The sequence below is a fragment of the Polistes dominula genome, unplaced genomic scaffold (assembly GCF_049000335.1).
Source record: "Polistes dominula isolate Pdom_NZ unplaced genomic scaffold, Pdom_raw_medaka contig_12, whole genome shotgun sequence".
Lineage (NCBI taxonomy): Eukaryota > Metazoa > Arthropoda > Insecta > Hymenoptera > Vespidae > Polistes > Polistes dominula.
The window spans coordinates 444120-460297 of NW_028301116.1; the positions used below are offsets into that span (position 1 = coordinate 444120).

The following is a 16178-nucleotide window of genomic DNA, read 5'->3' on the forward strand; positions in this document are numbered from 1 at the left end:
AGGCCCGTAAATCTGGAAAATCATGGATGCAACAGAGTAATTGTGTCTCGTAAGATCTTACTTCGAGTTACTAATGATAATAAATGCTAGGGTCAATAATTGCTACCATCTATAAACGATTACGACGCGATGCAAAGTCTAACTTTCCTTTTAACTTTTCGTTTTACTTCGATTTCTATAAGGCAAATTCGCACGTGCCTTCATACAAATATAGAAATCATTGAACAAACAACGACTAACGTTAATATTCGTGCATATAGAAAGTTACGTAGCTTCGTCTTTCCAGGAAACGATTAAACTCAATGCGTTGACTGTTTGCGTAAACTATAACCCTAACTTTCTTTCTGTTTAATTTTAAAGCCAATGTTAGCACTCTGTGTGTTCAACTTTATACATATATATCTTGACAAAAAATACAATAATATATAAAATGTAATAAATTTGAAAGGGCGAGTCGTTTCTCCTTTCTTGATAAATTTAACAAGGCATTCGTATTCCGAGACGACTAATTATTTCGCTCCGAATTGAATTATCGCAAGATTCGTCGTTGAATAATTCAATGGGAAGGAAAAGATTGGTCGTAGGCGTCGAGGAGAAACGACAGTTACCGCGATGGTTACAGCCATGGTTACAGCCATGGTTACCGCGATGGTTAGCACGATGGTTACCGCGACGGTACCGCGACAGTTACCGCGACAAATCGATCGATCTGCTGATCACGTTGGTAATAGGGTTCCCTGGAACGCAACCCAGCAAGGCTAATTAATGGCCAGACCCAAAGAGACCTCGCTTTCTTTGGACCTGTTCAAAAATGCGAACGACCAAAGTAATGTTCGATCAACGAATCAGAAGAGAGACAAAATTCACGAAAAATCACCGATCAACCGCTCTAACTAACTGGTAACGGTTCTCTCTCTCTCTGGCATTCAAACGAGTCAGCAAATATTTCTTCGAGCACGTCCTTACTTCATTAGAGATATGCGTGACCTGACTTTTTTTTTCCTTTATAAGCAAATATTTATCTATCTTTGTCTATTTCTCACTTTCTCTTTCATCCTCGCAACCTCTCCAAATCTATTATTATATCGCGTTTGCCTTTGCCTTTACGTTTGCGTACAATAAATAAATATTAAAGCCGAGTTCAAGTATCGAATACCTGAATAAAGTTAATGGAAAATCCGGTGTACGTTAAAAAGAATAAAAAAATAGCCGCAGAATAGTATTGTTCACGCAGAGCGACAATAGCTGCCTCTTCGAGCGTATCGATATTTACTTGTTGATATATTGCTAGTGGATACTATATCGTTGGCGAAAGTAGTTTCCTCCGAAGCAAAGCGCGTATTGTGAAAATAATCCGTTAGTTCTTAATGAACAAAACAAAATGTCCAACATAATTCATCATAATTCAAAAAACCGCTCAACTAACAAAAGTTACTATTTTTATTTTTACAATTAAATGCAAATATTCTTCAATTTGATACTAATTTAAATAACAAGTTAACAGTTTAATAATATTCATAATTATAATTATCATAAAGTCGTGGTATTTTTAAAATTAAACGAAAGCAGCGAAACATTAGGTCCATGCTCGTACTATACATTATTACTACTAGTGAACTAATTAATTAACATCCGGATTTTGCACATTCGCAGTACACGCAAACGCAAATGCAAACGCAAACGCAATTCTCACATGCTCATCTCTGTCTATCTATCTCTTTCTTTCCCTTTCTCTCACGAGTATTCCAAATTATTCATAAAAGGGCGTCCTCTCGCACTCGCGAACTCCAATTGTGCAAGTTTTCCCACAATTCCCAGTACGCGTACAGTATCGAAAGGACGGATTCGCATCCTGTTAGTTGCCTCCTTCCGGTCTCTCTCTTTCACACACACACACACACGCACATACGCACACTCATTCACTTTTTTTCTTCGTGATATACTATATAGTATTTATACTCTAACTACGAAATAATCTCGTTTGCTTTTGATATGAGTATTTTATGTACAATTCCAAGTGAAATCTTATGAAAAAGTAAAAGTCAATCATCATCAAAAATTTGATTATTTTTTCAATTGAAACGAAAAGGTATTTTTGAAAGACCTTGCAGGGAACATTGACGCGCTCTAATCTTAAGTCAGCGTCATTCTTGTCATTTTCTTTTGTTTCTTATTCTCGATCGAATCTCGGGTAGCGAGCACCTGTGAAATTCGCGGTCACGCGTGAGAGAACGAGCCTTTCTGGGAATCGTGAGAAAGAATTCACGAGCGGACGAATGAGCGAGGAGATCTTTGCAGTCGCAAAGTGCACACAGTCGCAATACTCAAGAGTGCACTAACCTTAATACGATTTATGCCAACTCAACCCCCTTCATTTTGACAATTTTCCCAAAGAAAAGAATTACCCGCTGCTTTTTTATATCCAGTTTAAGTTATAAATATTTTGAGAAATAAAATAAATGTGAGATAACGCGCATGCCACGACAACGCGAAAAAAAAATGTTCTTCTACCTCCCTCCCCCCCTTGAGTTGGAAGGAAGGTCGAAGGTTTTCTCTCTAGATCTTCGACGGAGTGGCATAAATCACAAGCGCGACAAAAAGAAAAAAAAAGGAAAAAAGATCTTTCAAAATGATCAAGGGTTGTGAAGTTAGAAAAAAAAAGAGGAATATACGGGAAGAAAGAATGCAAGGACAAGGAGATGAAAAGGCGTGTGTCGTTCGTACAAGATTCGAGGTGAGGAACTGTCGAGAGAGAAAGAAATCCTCCTCTTCCTCCTCCTCCTTCTTCTCCTCCTCCTTTGCACCGTAACATCGTAGCGGGTTCCATGCGTGCATTCGTGCGTATATAGATATATGTATATGCGAACCTGTATAGGAACGCAGGGGGATCGAAGGAACAAACATATATATATATATATATATATATATATATATATATATATATATATATATATATATATATACATATATATATATATTTAGCATATACATTCGCATATCGTCCTAAAAGCCAAGCCTCTTTCTCGGAACATCCAATACACACGTGCCACATATATAAAATCTCTCGGAGAGCTCCCCCTTCCTCTTAAAGACACCACCACCTTCGAAGCTACACAACAGTTCGAGACTCGATATGACATTGTAATGCAAATCTCTAACGGATTCAAACGCACGCTATTTTCAGCTTGATCCATGGGATTCTCTTCTTGTTACCTACTCCAAATCATAATACATCTTTCTACCTTTAATTTAACGATATAGTAAAGATAGCTTTTGTATTTAATACGCTTACATTTGGCCCCAGGATATATTGTTATTGGTTGGGTGATATCAAAACGGTAGCTGCATCGCTATTTTCGGAACGCGTGGATGCTGTTAAATGTGACTTGGGCTCTGTAGGTTTTTTTAAGATAAACTCAAATAGAAATAATCCGTTTACGGTATGTTAACAAAATGAAAAATTGAAAACTTTTGAAATGTTGACGTATGCATTTTAACACATACGTTAATTACAATGACGTTCACAAGTTTTATATTTCACGATAAAGAAAAATGGAGAAGGAAAAAAATATTATCGGTTTGGAAGGTAAAAAAAGAAATGGTCAATGACCAATGGGTTTTTAGGGTTCTCTTGTTGCAAATCTTTATACTCGTGTATAAATACATATACATGGTATGCTCTCAGGATTAATATTTGAATAAGGCGCGTGGGTGCGCGACTTGGCCGAATCAATGACTACAGTCAGACGACAAAGATGAGAGACATCACGTAGGACAGATTACAGCTCGTACAGAGGAATCTCGTTTTACGAGCACTCACACGAATGTATAACTAATCGCGTTACGAGCCAATCCTTTCTCCTCAACCTCCATCCCTCCTCCATCCCTCCTCCGTTCTTCTTCTGTCTATCACTTATATTATGTATAAACGTATTCTCTCTCGTGTCTCTTTATATACAGGATGATTCAGAACCCCTCTACAACTAAATTTTACAGAACGATGGGCCTCGTAGAAAGGGTTATTTTTTGTTCCCAAGCAACCCTCATGTTCTCCGACATTTCGTTTAGGTGTTATACGATCCCAAAAGATTCCCAAAGGATCCCAAAGTTTCAGATAACATTTGTTATAATAATGAACACGAAGCTTAAGTAAAAATATCTTTGAACAATCTTACATTTTTCTTCCGAATACTCATCTTTTTACATAAGCGAATGAATTGTTTCAGAGTTATTTTTTAATCGGTTTCATGCAAGGATACACGAATCTAATGTGATTTCAAATATTATGACATAATACCGTGTTGAAATGTAATTTAATTTAAAATTTCACTTATCAACCGCGTACAAAAGAAAGTTCTCAGAATTCACGAAATTATTATCTTCATACAGTATCTCATCTGGAATAGTTGTGTTACAGCTTCTATTGATTTATATGTAATTTAATATTTAACACATATCATACGGGTATTATTATCGTGTAAATTCATCTAAAGACCGGTGTCACAAGAAATATAAGAAGGAAGATATGCATATTCTCGCATGAAATTGCTCAACCCTCATTAATGTGACAAAAAACAAAGCATAGAATGTGGTTGCGTCTAAACTAACATTGTCGCATCACATATGTTCTGTTTGTATTACATATCGTCGTGTTGAGTGATTTTAACAAGCTCGTCTAACAATATGACGAGCCCTTACTCTTATATCGCATAAAATACCACCCGCATGTCGCTTGAGTAAATTCAAATGTGATAGGAGTAAGTAAAATAGCATGATGCATTGAAGGAAGCAACGATCATATGACTATGACACGATCCGACTACCCGCTGACTCGAAGCCCTATCGATCGACGATCCATCGATCCATTGATCGATCCACACAGAAAGAGAAAGAGAATGAGAGCCAGACCATCTGGCACAAATAGCTGCAACATCATCACAAGATTTATCTACTACCGACCGGATGCACTCCCCTTTCGTGGTGCATATGTAATACATATAACTACACGCATCATCAATACCATCGCTAATTAACAAAATAAGCTAATCTTCAAGTTTTTTTTATAATTAAAATAAACATAATAATAATTAAAGACAAACAAATGATTGTCTATATATTATAAAAGCTTTCTCTATTCGTGCGGATACGAACATTGAAAGACTTCGAAGAGAAAGGCCTTGAATACGAAACTTTTTGCACGACTCGTGTTAAAACATGCGTACACCAAAATGTGAGTAAGTACATCGCGCAAACCTCGATCACGATAAGATAATTCCAATAGGTCCACCGGCCGAACAAGAATAAGTTACGAGATAAAACTTGAGAGAAAGAAGGAAAAGAGGGAGGGAGGAGGGGAGAGAGAGAGTGGATAGGTACGAAGAGAAAAGATGGTAGAGAGTCGTTAAAAGATGATCGAGAGAAAGTCTCGTCAATCTTCGTCTTATCCAAGTTCTCTCAACATGAAGAAAAAAAACATTGAAACAAGAAATAAAGAAAGATCATTCTTCGATCTCTTTTTCGTTAGAATTGACGGAAAGTAGATTACACTTATATAGTGATTGATTATTTTCTTAACGATTACTTCAGAAATCTAGTAAAGAAATTTTGAATAATGAACACTACCGTCATTCAAATTAATTACTGTTGGATAATAAATCTTTTTAAAGTATAAATTATATTACATAATATATATAACACCTAATTATAATACAATACTTGATAAAATAAATAATATTTGTAAATTATCATTGAATGCATCGATCGATCTGTCTTGCAAGTATTGCACTTGTTAGCAATTCGAAGGAGTGTGTCATAGGAAAGTTATTTAGTAAGAAATTTCCTTTCGTTCGTCTATCTTTCTACCTAAATAACTTAGCAAAGGATTCTAGGAAGGTCCAAAGAACCGATGTATTGGGGTAAGATTGGGGTAAGATTGGGGTAAGATTGGGGTAAGATTGGGGCAAGATTGGGGCAAGATTGGGATAGGATTTGGCGATAAGATAAAGGAAGTAGTAGAGAGAGTCGCAAGGTTTTTCTCACCTCTTTCATACCGTCGAGCCTGCCGAGGCTCTTGGTGCCACGGAGCGGTGGAAAGGCGACGTCCTGCCAGCCGACGGCGACGTCCCCCCCGCCTGAAAAAGCAACCGACTGTGCTCCAGCAACAGCGCCGCTACTGCTAGGACCATCGTTGCTGTTGTTCAATCCTCTCGACCTGCTCTTGCTCTTGCGTTTATCCAACAAATGTTTCGCTCTTGACTTCCTGGCCGGTGCAGCAGAATCAACATCCTCGGGATCGCTTTGAACCTCCCACCTTGACGGGGATTTAAAGCGACGTCTCGGACTCGTCGGTGAGGTCACGGGTGAGGTCAGCCTCTGCACGAGGCTACCGAACATGGTCATCGTTCGACCTTCGAAGACCTTGCTCGGGAATCCAAAGGATCTTTCTCTCACTCTCTCACTCTTTCACTCTCTCACTCTTCACTCCCTCTCCCTCTCCCTCTTTCTCACTTCCCGCTCTCCCTTACGCGACCAATTATTATCTATCCTTCTTTACTTCCTTCTTTACTTTTTCTTTAATATTTTTCTTTGTACAATTTAGTCGTATTAAACTCTGTCAAAAAAACAATCGAGGCATCTCCTCCTCCTCCTCAACGAAGGACTACTATTATCTTATCCTAGAATGTTTTTCCGGTAGCATATCCATACCTTGCAACACGCGTCAAAAGAACGAGTATACGTTCACACTAACACACCACCATCATCTCACTCAGGCGACCTGTTGTCGGCGACCTGTTGCGCACAGACGCGTACACACGCGAAAATGAAAAAAGTAAAATTGTATTCGTCTATCTATTTCGAAATTAAGCTCGCTTTGTATATTATCTTTTAAGAGGATTAATATTAATGCGAAAATGTGTAAGAGATACGATGGCGTATGTGAAGATCAAGAGAAATGAAAAGTTATGAAAACCCGAAACGATAGACCAAACATGTAACGTGGTCGGAACCGAACTGTTCGCTCAAACACTGTGCGCTATTCGACCGGTTGGCCTCGGTAAGCCGAACAAATCCGAATGTCGACGACTCTGACCGACCATTCCCGAGTACCCTTGATCTTCCCCGCCTCGTCCGCGGTTACCATGGCGATCAGGACTTACTTCGCCTGGGGGTTTCACGTTCACGCGCCAATCTTTTTGCAAACTGCGTGCGCGTGCGCAAGCGAGGCTGTTACCCTCTTCTCACATTCACAAGAAAAGATTCCTCTTTCAGTCAACGAATATCGATCTGGATACTTTTGATGGATCGATGATGGATCTAAATGATATCTTTTCAATCGAATACCATGTTTCCAACTATATTTTCATTAACCCATATCGAAAAACCAAAATCATTAACATGTACCTTATCAAATCCAATCATGTAATATATCTTACCATTAGAAGTCTACATTCTATTTCAATTGCCAAAGTATTTCGAGCCATTTATTGGATATAAAGATAGAGGTCTCGATAATAATGCAATATGTCTTAGTTCTATCAAAAAATAATCGACTCACCGGTAAAAGAAGCAAAGACAAAGGCGAATGTCTCGCGGCAGCTTGTCTCAAAGTAAGAAAATGTATTAGGGTGTCCTCAGAAGCTTTCAGTTCCTCTAGGGTTCTTCTAGCTTCACCATAGTTTTCCAGATATTCCCAATAAGACTTCCAAAAGGAATTTGGAAATAAATCACCTATTTAAAAAATATATAGACAAGTTTTAATATTATTCAATAAAATGTTTGAAAAAGTAATAATATATGTTAATTGATTATCAACAAATTTCAAACATTTGATATACTCACTCTGTTTGAAAGTACTGGCATCCCAATTGTCGAGTACTCTGCGTATCTGAAAAAAAAATACAGATACATAATAAAATAGGTTCTTAAAATACAATGACCAAGAAATAAATTTGAAAATCCATGTATAATATATGACAAGTCCGACGTCGATTCAAAAAACATAAAAAAAAGTTTTCTTTTTAATTTCTTGGTGTGATTTATCTAAATATTATAAAACTTATTCTTATTTCTTTTAACGTTAAAATTTCAATAATCAAGAACCAATTCAAATATCTATACGTATATAGAATTTATAGTAAAGTGTCGCCATCTATCATACAAGCAACGTATCTTACAATGAATCACCACGCATCGATAAATAGTAATCTGGTAGGTGTGTTCGGAATTATGCTACTTCGTATAGAAAATGCTCGTATGATAACGAAATAAAGTAAAGGTAAAATTTAAAAAAAAAAAAAGCAAACCATAACAATTGTAAAAATTCGAATATACCGTTGTTATTATTGGAAACAAATCGATAAAATAAATTGTATGCAAATTATCATTGTTAATCTTATGTATCATAATTATGATACATATCTTCATTGTTAATTGCAATACTATAACAACTCGTAAACCAGTAATAGCTAAATGTGTTGCATGTACCATTTCTGTTTCCTTTACGTATCATTTTTATATAGACGGTCCTTGAAAGTGACTGTGTGCATGCGCTATATATATTATCAGAATTATACTAACCATTCTAAATAATGAACTGTACTATAGTACTTCTAAAAATATCTAATAAAATACATATTTCGTTTCATAACGACTCGATACTGTAATAAGTTTGCGGACGGATGGGCACACGCGTAGTACATAAGTACGTTCCGTTGATAATTATGAAATTGCGAATATGTACAATGAGAAGCTACAATAGCACATGACGGAGGATATTCTTATTATTTTCAAGATTCCTATTTCACATATATACCGTATATATATATATATATATATAGCTTATGCATCTTATAATGTCCTTTCCTACAAAGATATAATTACGTTAGAGATCCTATTAAGAGATAATAGTAGCAAATTGAGAATTATATCCTTTACATGGTAATTCTTATAATTGTTTAAATCAGTATTTCAAATGTATTCAAAATCATTCGCAAAATACCTCGATAGATTGACTGTACAGTTCAAAACGCATAATAAAAGCAATTAAAGTCATTTATTAATTGATTCGTAATCTATTTCGAAATTGTGAAATGTTTGATCATAAGCATAAAGATGATAGAATAGTGTTATGCTAGAATAGCGTATATAAGATTTGGAATCGAGCCAAAAAGGTCACCGGCATCGTACTTGTGTCGTAATATTGTGCCGACGAAATATTATAACGTAACGTAGAGTTGGCTCACCCTTTGACAGTGCTCGCTACTGACTCTTGAAAGATCGGCAAGTGGTTGGAAAATGACATCGCGAAATTCGGGATAAGTTCGAGCGAGTGGTCGGGCATAAAGTTCTTTCGCGCTGCACAAAGTCTCTCGATAATCTTCCTCAGCGTGCATAAGCTTCTCTGTAATTCTGTACCTTCGATCGATATCTGCAAAAGGGCAATAGTTTATAAATTCCAAGTGTTCATTTTTATTTTTAAATTATTTCATTTAGAAAGAAAAAGTAATTTTGGTAAATACTCGTTCATTCGGCGATTATTTATCGATCACGTTGTATAAAATATTTGAAAATGTTAAAAAAACACAGATTTATTCGACAAAACGATGAATTCGAAGAAACACGGCTTACCGTGAGACTGTCTTCGACAAGACTGCGAAAGAAAAGCTCTTTTGTAAATAATAGTCACCGAATTATTCTCAAAATCGAATTATGTTTATCCCTACTTTTATCACTACTTTTGTTTACTTTTCTCTCCGAGTTGTAAAACTATTCGAGGTAGTTGCAGGTCAGACGTCATAACGTAAACACGTTGGCGAATTCAACGGGTGTCTACTAAACGATACTATTTCTTTTAATATTTCCATTCATTTTTTACAATTATTCATTATAAACATTGATTTTACGTAAAGAGGGTTACTTTTTAAGATCAATGCTAGAACACTTTAAATTCTTTCTCGCAATTAATGAATATAATAAGCCATCTAAGTTTCGAACCCTTTATCTTATCACCCTGTATATTAATACGATTAAGACTTTGAAAATAAGAGATTGGCATTTAGTTTATCTTATGAAAATTTGAGAACCGCATTAATCAATCCTTGTGATACGTTTCATCGTATAAAATACATTATATCATAAATACTCACCACCTCGCGGATCGTATTGCCTTGCTGCATCTTCAATTAGCAGAATTTCTCCGTGAAGAAGTGCCACGTCGGCTGCTGGATCGATTTCGGCTCTTGAACCAGCGAGTAATAATTTTGGTTTGCATACTCGATATTTTAAAAGAACTGGTGCGACAATAGGAGAGATAGTTCCCGGAGATGAAGCAGATAACTGAAAAGAAATATTTATAAGAATACATGTTGGCAAATTATAAAAGCTATAACGAAAAAAAGTTCAAATTGCTGTAATTCAATTGCTGATTTGTAATCGTTTAAAAAATTGTAGTTAAAAATATTGTATTTTATTGTAATAGAAAAATTGTTTTATCTATTATTTAAATCTTGTACCAAGAAATTAAATATTTTCTGCCTTTAAAAAAACTCTAACTTTTGTTAAAGACCGTTAGAAGAGTATACGTAAGAGCAGCATCCTGTCGCTCCCAATCTCATTACAAGACAATGAGGAACATCGTTACATCTATCAAAGCAGAGGAAGACTATATCGTCCGGCCGAAAGGAGGAGCGACCGGGGCTATTTCGACGTTACGATTAATTACACGCGGGAATTCAGTTCGTCGAGGAAGCTTTAATAAGACAATGTCTACTTCTAATTGTGTTCTTTACGATTATCTTTCGTTTATCTTGTGTTATCGAACGTGAATTACGAGTATATTTAATCATCTTTTCAGATACCTTGAAAGTGTTGAAAGAAAGAAAGTTTGTTATTAAAAGAAAGTAGAAACAGAATTTCGAAAAAATAATCAAAGATCTGTATAAATTTATGGAAAACGGTTTACACAGTCATCCCACGCGACTAATCTCGCGACGCGTGAGAACAAACGTGAATGATGAAAAATCGACATTCGGTGTGCGAATCGAAATGCATGCGATGCATTAAACATCCGATTCGAAAACTATCCTTTCCACTCGGAAACAGTCTCGTCAGGAATTCCTATAAAGTTGTGCTAAGTAAAACAATAGTATCTAACATCTCTCAACGAAGTTCTCCAATCCGTTCCAAGTCGCCAATTCGATCCATTTTTGACTCGATTAAATTAACACGAAAATTAGGAGCGAAATGACGTCTCGCTGCGTCATCTTCTTCCTTTTCCCCATCCACCTACTTTTTCCTCCCCAACTTCCGAAATGGACACAAATCACGATTTAAAATCGCGATATAATGTGACACTTCTTATTAATAAAACCTTCGAGAAATCGTCCGATATATTCTTCTAAACTTTTCGACTGATGTCATCGATGGTGAATATAAAAACTGCGTGGGTTCCTATGTCAGATTTCTACCTGTTCGTTTTTACAAGTTTTCTCTTTCGTGATCGCTTTAAATACTTGCCCCTTCCTCGAAAAAGAGAAAAAAAAATAACACTAAACAAACACTAGTTTATTTTCATAGTACGCATGCTGATGAAATTTAATAATTTGATCCTATGTTAAAACAACTTTCTTTTATAAAAATGTATGAAAAAGTTAATAAATATAAGGAGGAAGACTGACCCATGTCAGAAAAAGTTTCGTTAAAAAAATAATATTAGCTCGAACAGGAAGAAAAATGGCAGAATTTTGGATAATTTATATACCATCGTAAAATATAATATTAACGAATATGGAAATAATTGAAAATAGTTATTAATTTGACTGCTATTATTTGTTTTTTCTTTTGGTAGGATCGATGAAGATCGTACGCTAGTGGCCTTGTAAAATGCGCCATGGATTTACATAAAAATCCGCCTACCAACTCTGTCGATAGTCGCACAACATAATACCACGTCCGATGCCAACGACGCAACACAATCCAGCGTATTATCACTACGCTACAGAATACGGATTAAAGAGAGAACCAAGAGAATAGAATTGAAAGCAAACGGCTGCGCTTTCATGCGTGCCGTCCGTCCCAATGCAAACGCAAATGCAAACGCAAACGCAAACGTAAACGCGATTGCAATGCGAACGCAATAAGAATTTTCAACCAAACAAATCAATATATTCATCTTATCACTTTGGAAAACTTTTCTCAATACTACGATATTAATATTAATCCGTTAGTTCAAAAGTTTAACAACGAGAGATTATTGAATAAATTTAATATTAACGATACGAATGAATAATCTTAATAATTAGTTTTTAAATACAATTTTATAATCAGAAGAGATATGATTTCAGATAGAAATCTAGATAACGAGTTTCCGTCCTCCCCCTAACGACGACGACGACGACGACGACACGTTTCACATAGAAATAATAATTTGGAAGTTGATTTCATTCTAAGCGATAGTGTCGAATTGGAGTCCTTGAAGAGAAGAATTTATTATTAGCTATTGAAGGACGTTTTCGATTGTACGTCATTGGTAAACAATGCAACGATGCATACAAAGATATGCGCAGTGCAATCTGCTCTCTATCATACGAGCGGATGGTACTTATTTAATGTATGTGCATAACATAAATTAAGAAAAAGAAAAAGAAAGAAAAAAGATATATGGATTTTTGTAAATTTCAACTAGACTTTTCTACGCTTAATTAAAACGTAAAATATGACTGCATTGAAAGAATCACGGAAGAAACGGAAGAGAAACATAAATCGTTTTTACGATTACAATTAACTGGAGATAGGAATGGGGCGTATATATAAATATGAAATTGAATAAACGTCGAATTTCTCTTCGGAACAGCGGGTCAAAGTTTGGTCATTAATTTATCCAATCGTTTGAAAATGAAATATACGTTCGGGTCGTTTTAAATTAAATGATTTGAATGTTATATTATAGCGAGAGCAGGATCGTTCGTATAATGCATATAGAAAGGAGAGCGGTTGTATATCGGAATTAGCAGATATCTACGATGACTCATTGTCGGCGGCACAGAACTCGCGAGGTTTAAATCGTAACGCGTATCCTGTATCAGCAATACGTTAAGAAACATGGGCGTAAGGTTACGACTTGCGTATTTCGATATTGGTGTACGGCTTGTTTCCATTAGGAGAGACCGTAAGCTCGATAGCTCTTGAACCGAATATCGCGGTTCACTGTGTGGTATCGCATATACACCGCTACAAACTGCGGGTGGAGAAAGAGAATGGAAGGAAAATCTCTCGTCTCTCTAACAACAGAGATTCTAAACTATACGCGATGGAAAATGCAACTAAACTCGCACTAATAAATTTTCGATCGAGAGTACATTACTCTCTCTCTTTCTCTCTCTCTCTCTCTCCCAGGAATGTTTAAATACCGTACGTGTGTGCATATGTCGTATCGAAAAGATCGAACACACGCGATCGAGCTACACGGAAAGAGTATTAGCATGAAGTATTATCGAGCAACATTTCGAGGAAGAGAGCTAAGAAAGGTCACTCCTAAGAAGGTACAACTAGAGATTGCATACAGATTGCATCGAGATATACGCCTATTTTACCTATAATTAAAAGTACCGTCATTTCATATGATACCTTTCTAATTTTATATATCGAATTGTTAATCAATGTTTTTCATTTAAACTATTTAAGCGTTGTTTATTTAAAAATACTTAACGCGCCGACATTACTTATTGGCAAACGCAATAGATATTCTAAATCGCTATTTCTCAACTTGTGCATCGTAAAATGATAGCTGCTAGCTTGCACACCAAAACTAGAGAGTTATTTCTAAGAGATTTCAACAAAATATTACTACAATGTTTTTGTTAATTTTTAAAAATACTGAAAAGGTAATAGTTGTTGTGATTCTAATCGCTGTAATTAAATATATTGGAAAAAAGTTTGATCAACAATATTATAAATGAATTCTTTCGCGTTTATTTTGAAATCGGTGATCTTACCAAAAACTAAGCACAGTTATTCTATGACATTTAAATTGTGAAGGATCGACGAAACCTTATGTTCGGTACGGTAGTCGCTATTGCATAAGCAAATAACAAAGGTACTATAACTGGATCTCAACTATAATTGTCTAGATATTTTTACACGTAAACACACACGTATATATACCATCATTCCACTCTCGACCTTTAGAACTTTTTTGAACTTTATACGTAACTGTCCGCAACACTGTTTCTCTCCTTCGTTTAATTCTATAACAGTCGTTCGTTTAAATCTGTCAATCGTACTGTTGAGTCTACAATAATATTCCTTAATCAATGATGCACGTTAATGTAAATTTAAGTGCTTTTAAATTCCATGAAATATTGCCAACATGATTACAAAAAAAAATATATTATAATGATCGCGTTATCTTCCTAATTTATTAATTGGCTTATAATTTGAAATAATGTGATATGCTATTGAGATAATATAGGGATTAAAAGATTAATATCTTATCAAATGAGTTTAAATAAGATTTTTGCATAATACAGCGACTAATTATATTTCAAGCCTTATACATTTCCGATTGTTTAAGAATAATATTTGCGACGACTAAACTCCGATACGAGTCGTCACCTTTCTTCAAAGATGACGTAAGAACATTGGTGAAAGCTCTCTGCATGACTTCAATATCACCGAGAAACCGCTCTGTAAAACTCAATCGATACGTATGTCCTGTTGTCTCTAGTTTTCTATAAACGTAACTTTAACATAACATTAACTACTTGTTGCAACTATTTTCTTTTCAAGAAATCGCGTAATTTACTTCGACTATATATAAATGCTTATGTTTTGTATAGAATTTTTATAAGCGTTATCCAGACTATTCTCTAATAACTATGAATATATATATATATATATAATTAGATTATTTATTTAAATAAAAATAATATGCTACGGTATATAAGCCTATACGATCGAAATAAATAATTCTATTTAAAATAGAAATTATAGATCGCTAAAATTTATACGTAAAGATGGCGGACGGTCATTGCGACAAATCCATAACAGCTGATATTACAAAGCGAGAGTTTCGTTTATAAATTTTTACTTTATATAAAGAACAAGTATACATATATATATTGATATTCGTGCATATTTATTATAATGTTTCATAAAATTGAATATAATACATAATTATATATATACACGTACGATAAGGGAATAAAACAAAGTGAAATGTTTACAAATAGCAAAAATACTGTAAAAAAATTAATTTCACAAATTATTACGAGGATATATTTAACGATCATAATTAAATTTATTTATTCCGCGATCGATGAACTAGAGATGCGTTTTTTTCGTTAAAATAAATAAAAAAAAAAACAATGCAAAAGGATAGTAAAGTCACGTGACCCCTTTTTTGTCTGTGTTCACTTACGAATAAAATGTATCTCGAGAGAATGATGGATATAAAAACTTACGGTGAGTTGTGTTTTGTCTGGCGCGATCGCAGTGATCTCGATTGATCTAAGTTCGGGAGGATTTGCCCTGTTAAGAATGGCAGCCGGCATTTTTGCAACCAATGAGAGTCTTCTCGTTAAACGTCTTCCCAATTCTGCACGTCTACGCATTCTGACGCGTGATCCGGTCCCTTTGTAACTGCCAAATTCCATTCTCGTTTAAATTGGTTTCTCTTATCTTCTCATCAAAATTGCTCCTAAAAGATCATCATCACCCTATTGAATTCTTTGAAGAAGAAGAAGACACTAATCCTCGTTCGTTTTTCTCGATGCATCCATCCATCTCGAGTAACAAGTAAAACACATTACACTTCACATAAAAACAACACCACACTATTTCACTTTTATTTACTTTTTGTCGTAGTCCAAAAAATCATCGAGGAAGATACGGAATAAATACTGCACGCTGTTTATTCACGATTGACCGCTAAAGTATTGTATATACAATATGTGTATATGTATATGTATATATATATATATAGGAAGAATCGAGAGAACATGCGCGCGCAGCATCAAACTCGCGCTCTCCTCATGCGCAATCGCAGTGAGAGATAGAATAGAAGATGAACAAAAAATAATGGTAACCCACTCGAGAGACCCACGTTCGCTTTGCCTGGCGCGCTTCGACTGAAATTCAATCGCGACCAACTTCCTACCACGTTACTCGCTCCCTCTCTCTCT

General features: G+C 35.4%; 1 protein-coding gene and 1 long non-coding RNA gene across 4 annotated transcripts in view; one reads left to right on the top strand and one right to left on the bottom strand.

Moving 5' to 3' along the window:
• LOC107071271 (rho GTPase-activating protein 20) overlaps window positions 1-16158 on the bottom strand; it is a 36659-nt gene extending 20501 nt beyond the window's left edge. The window contains exons 1-5 of one of the 3 annotated variants that reach the window (XM_015330132.2): window positions 15459-16158; window positions 10146-10335; window positions 9243-9427; window positions 7840-7885; window positions 7556-7728 (exon numbers count right to left, since the gene is read on the bottom strand). In XM_015330132.2, coding sequence (XP_015185618.1) covers window positions 7556-7728; window positions 7840-7885; window positions 9243-9427; window positions 10146-10335; window positions 15459-15650 — 786 coding nt within the window. In that variant the 5' untranslated portion in view covers window positions 15651-16158. Of the gene's footprint in view, window positions 1-6039; window positions 7261-7555; window positions 7729-7839; window positions 7886-9242; window positions 9428-10145; window positions 10336-15458 lie in introns of those variants that run through there. The other 2 variants (XM_015330131.2, XM_015330133.2) reach the window with 2 other exon arrangements.
• Window positions 10553-12275, top strand: LOC149031039 (uncharacterized). Its single transcript, XR_016178099.1, has 2 exons — window positions 10553-11423; window positions 11846-12275. It is a non-coding gene; the product is annotated as an uncharacterized LOC149031039 (long non-coding RNA).
• Window positions 16159-16178: the final 20 nt, after the last annotated feature.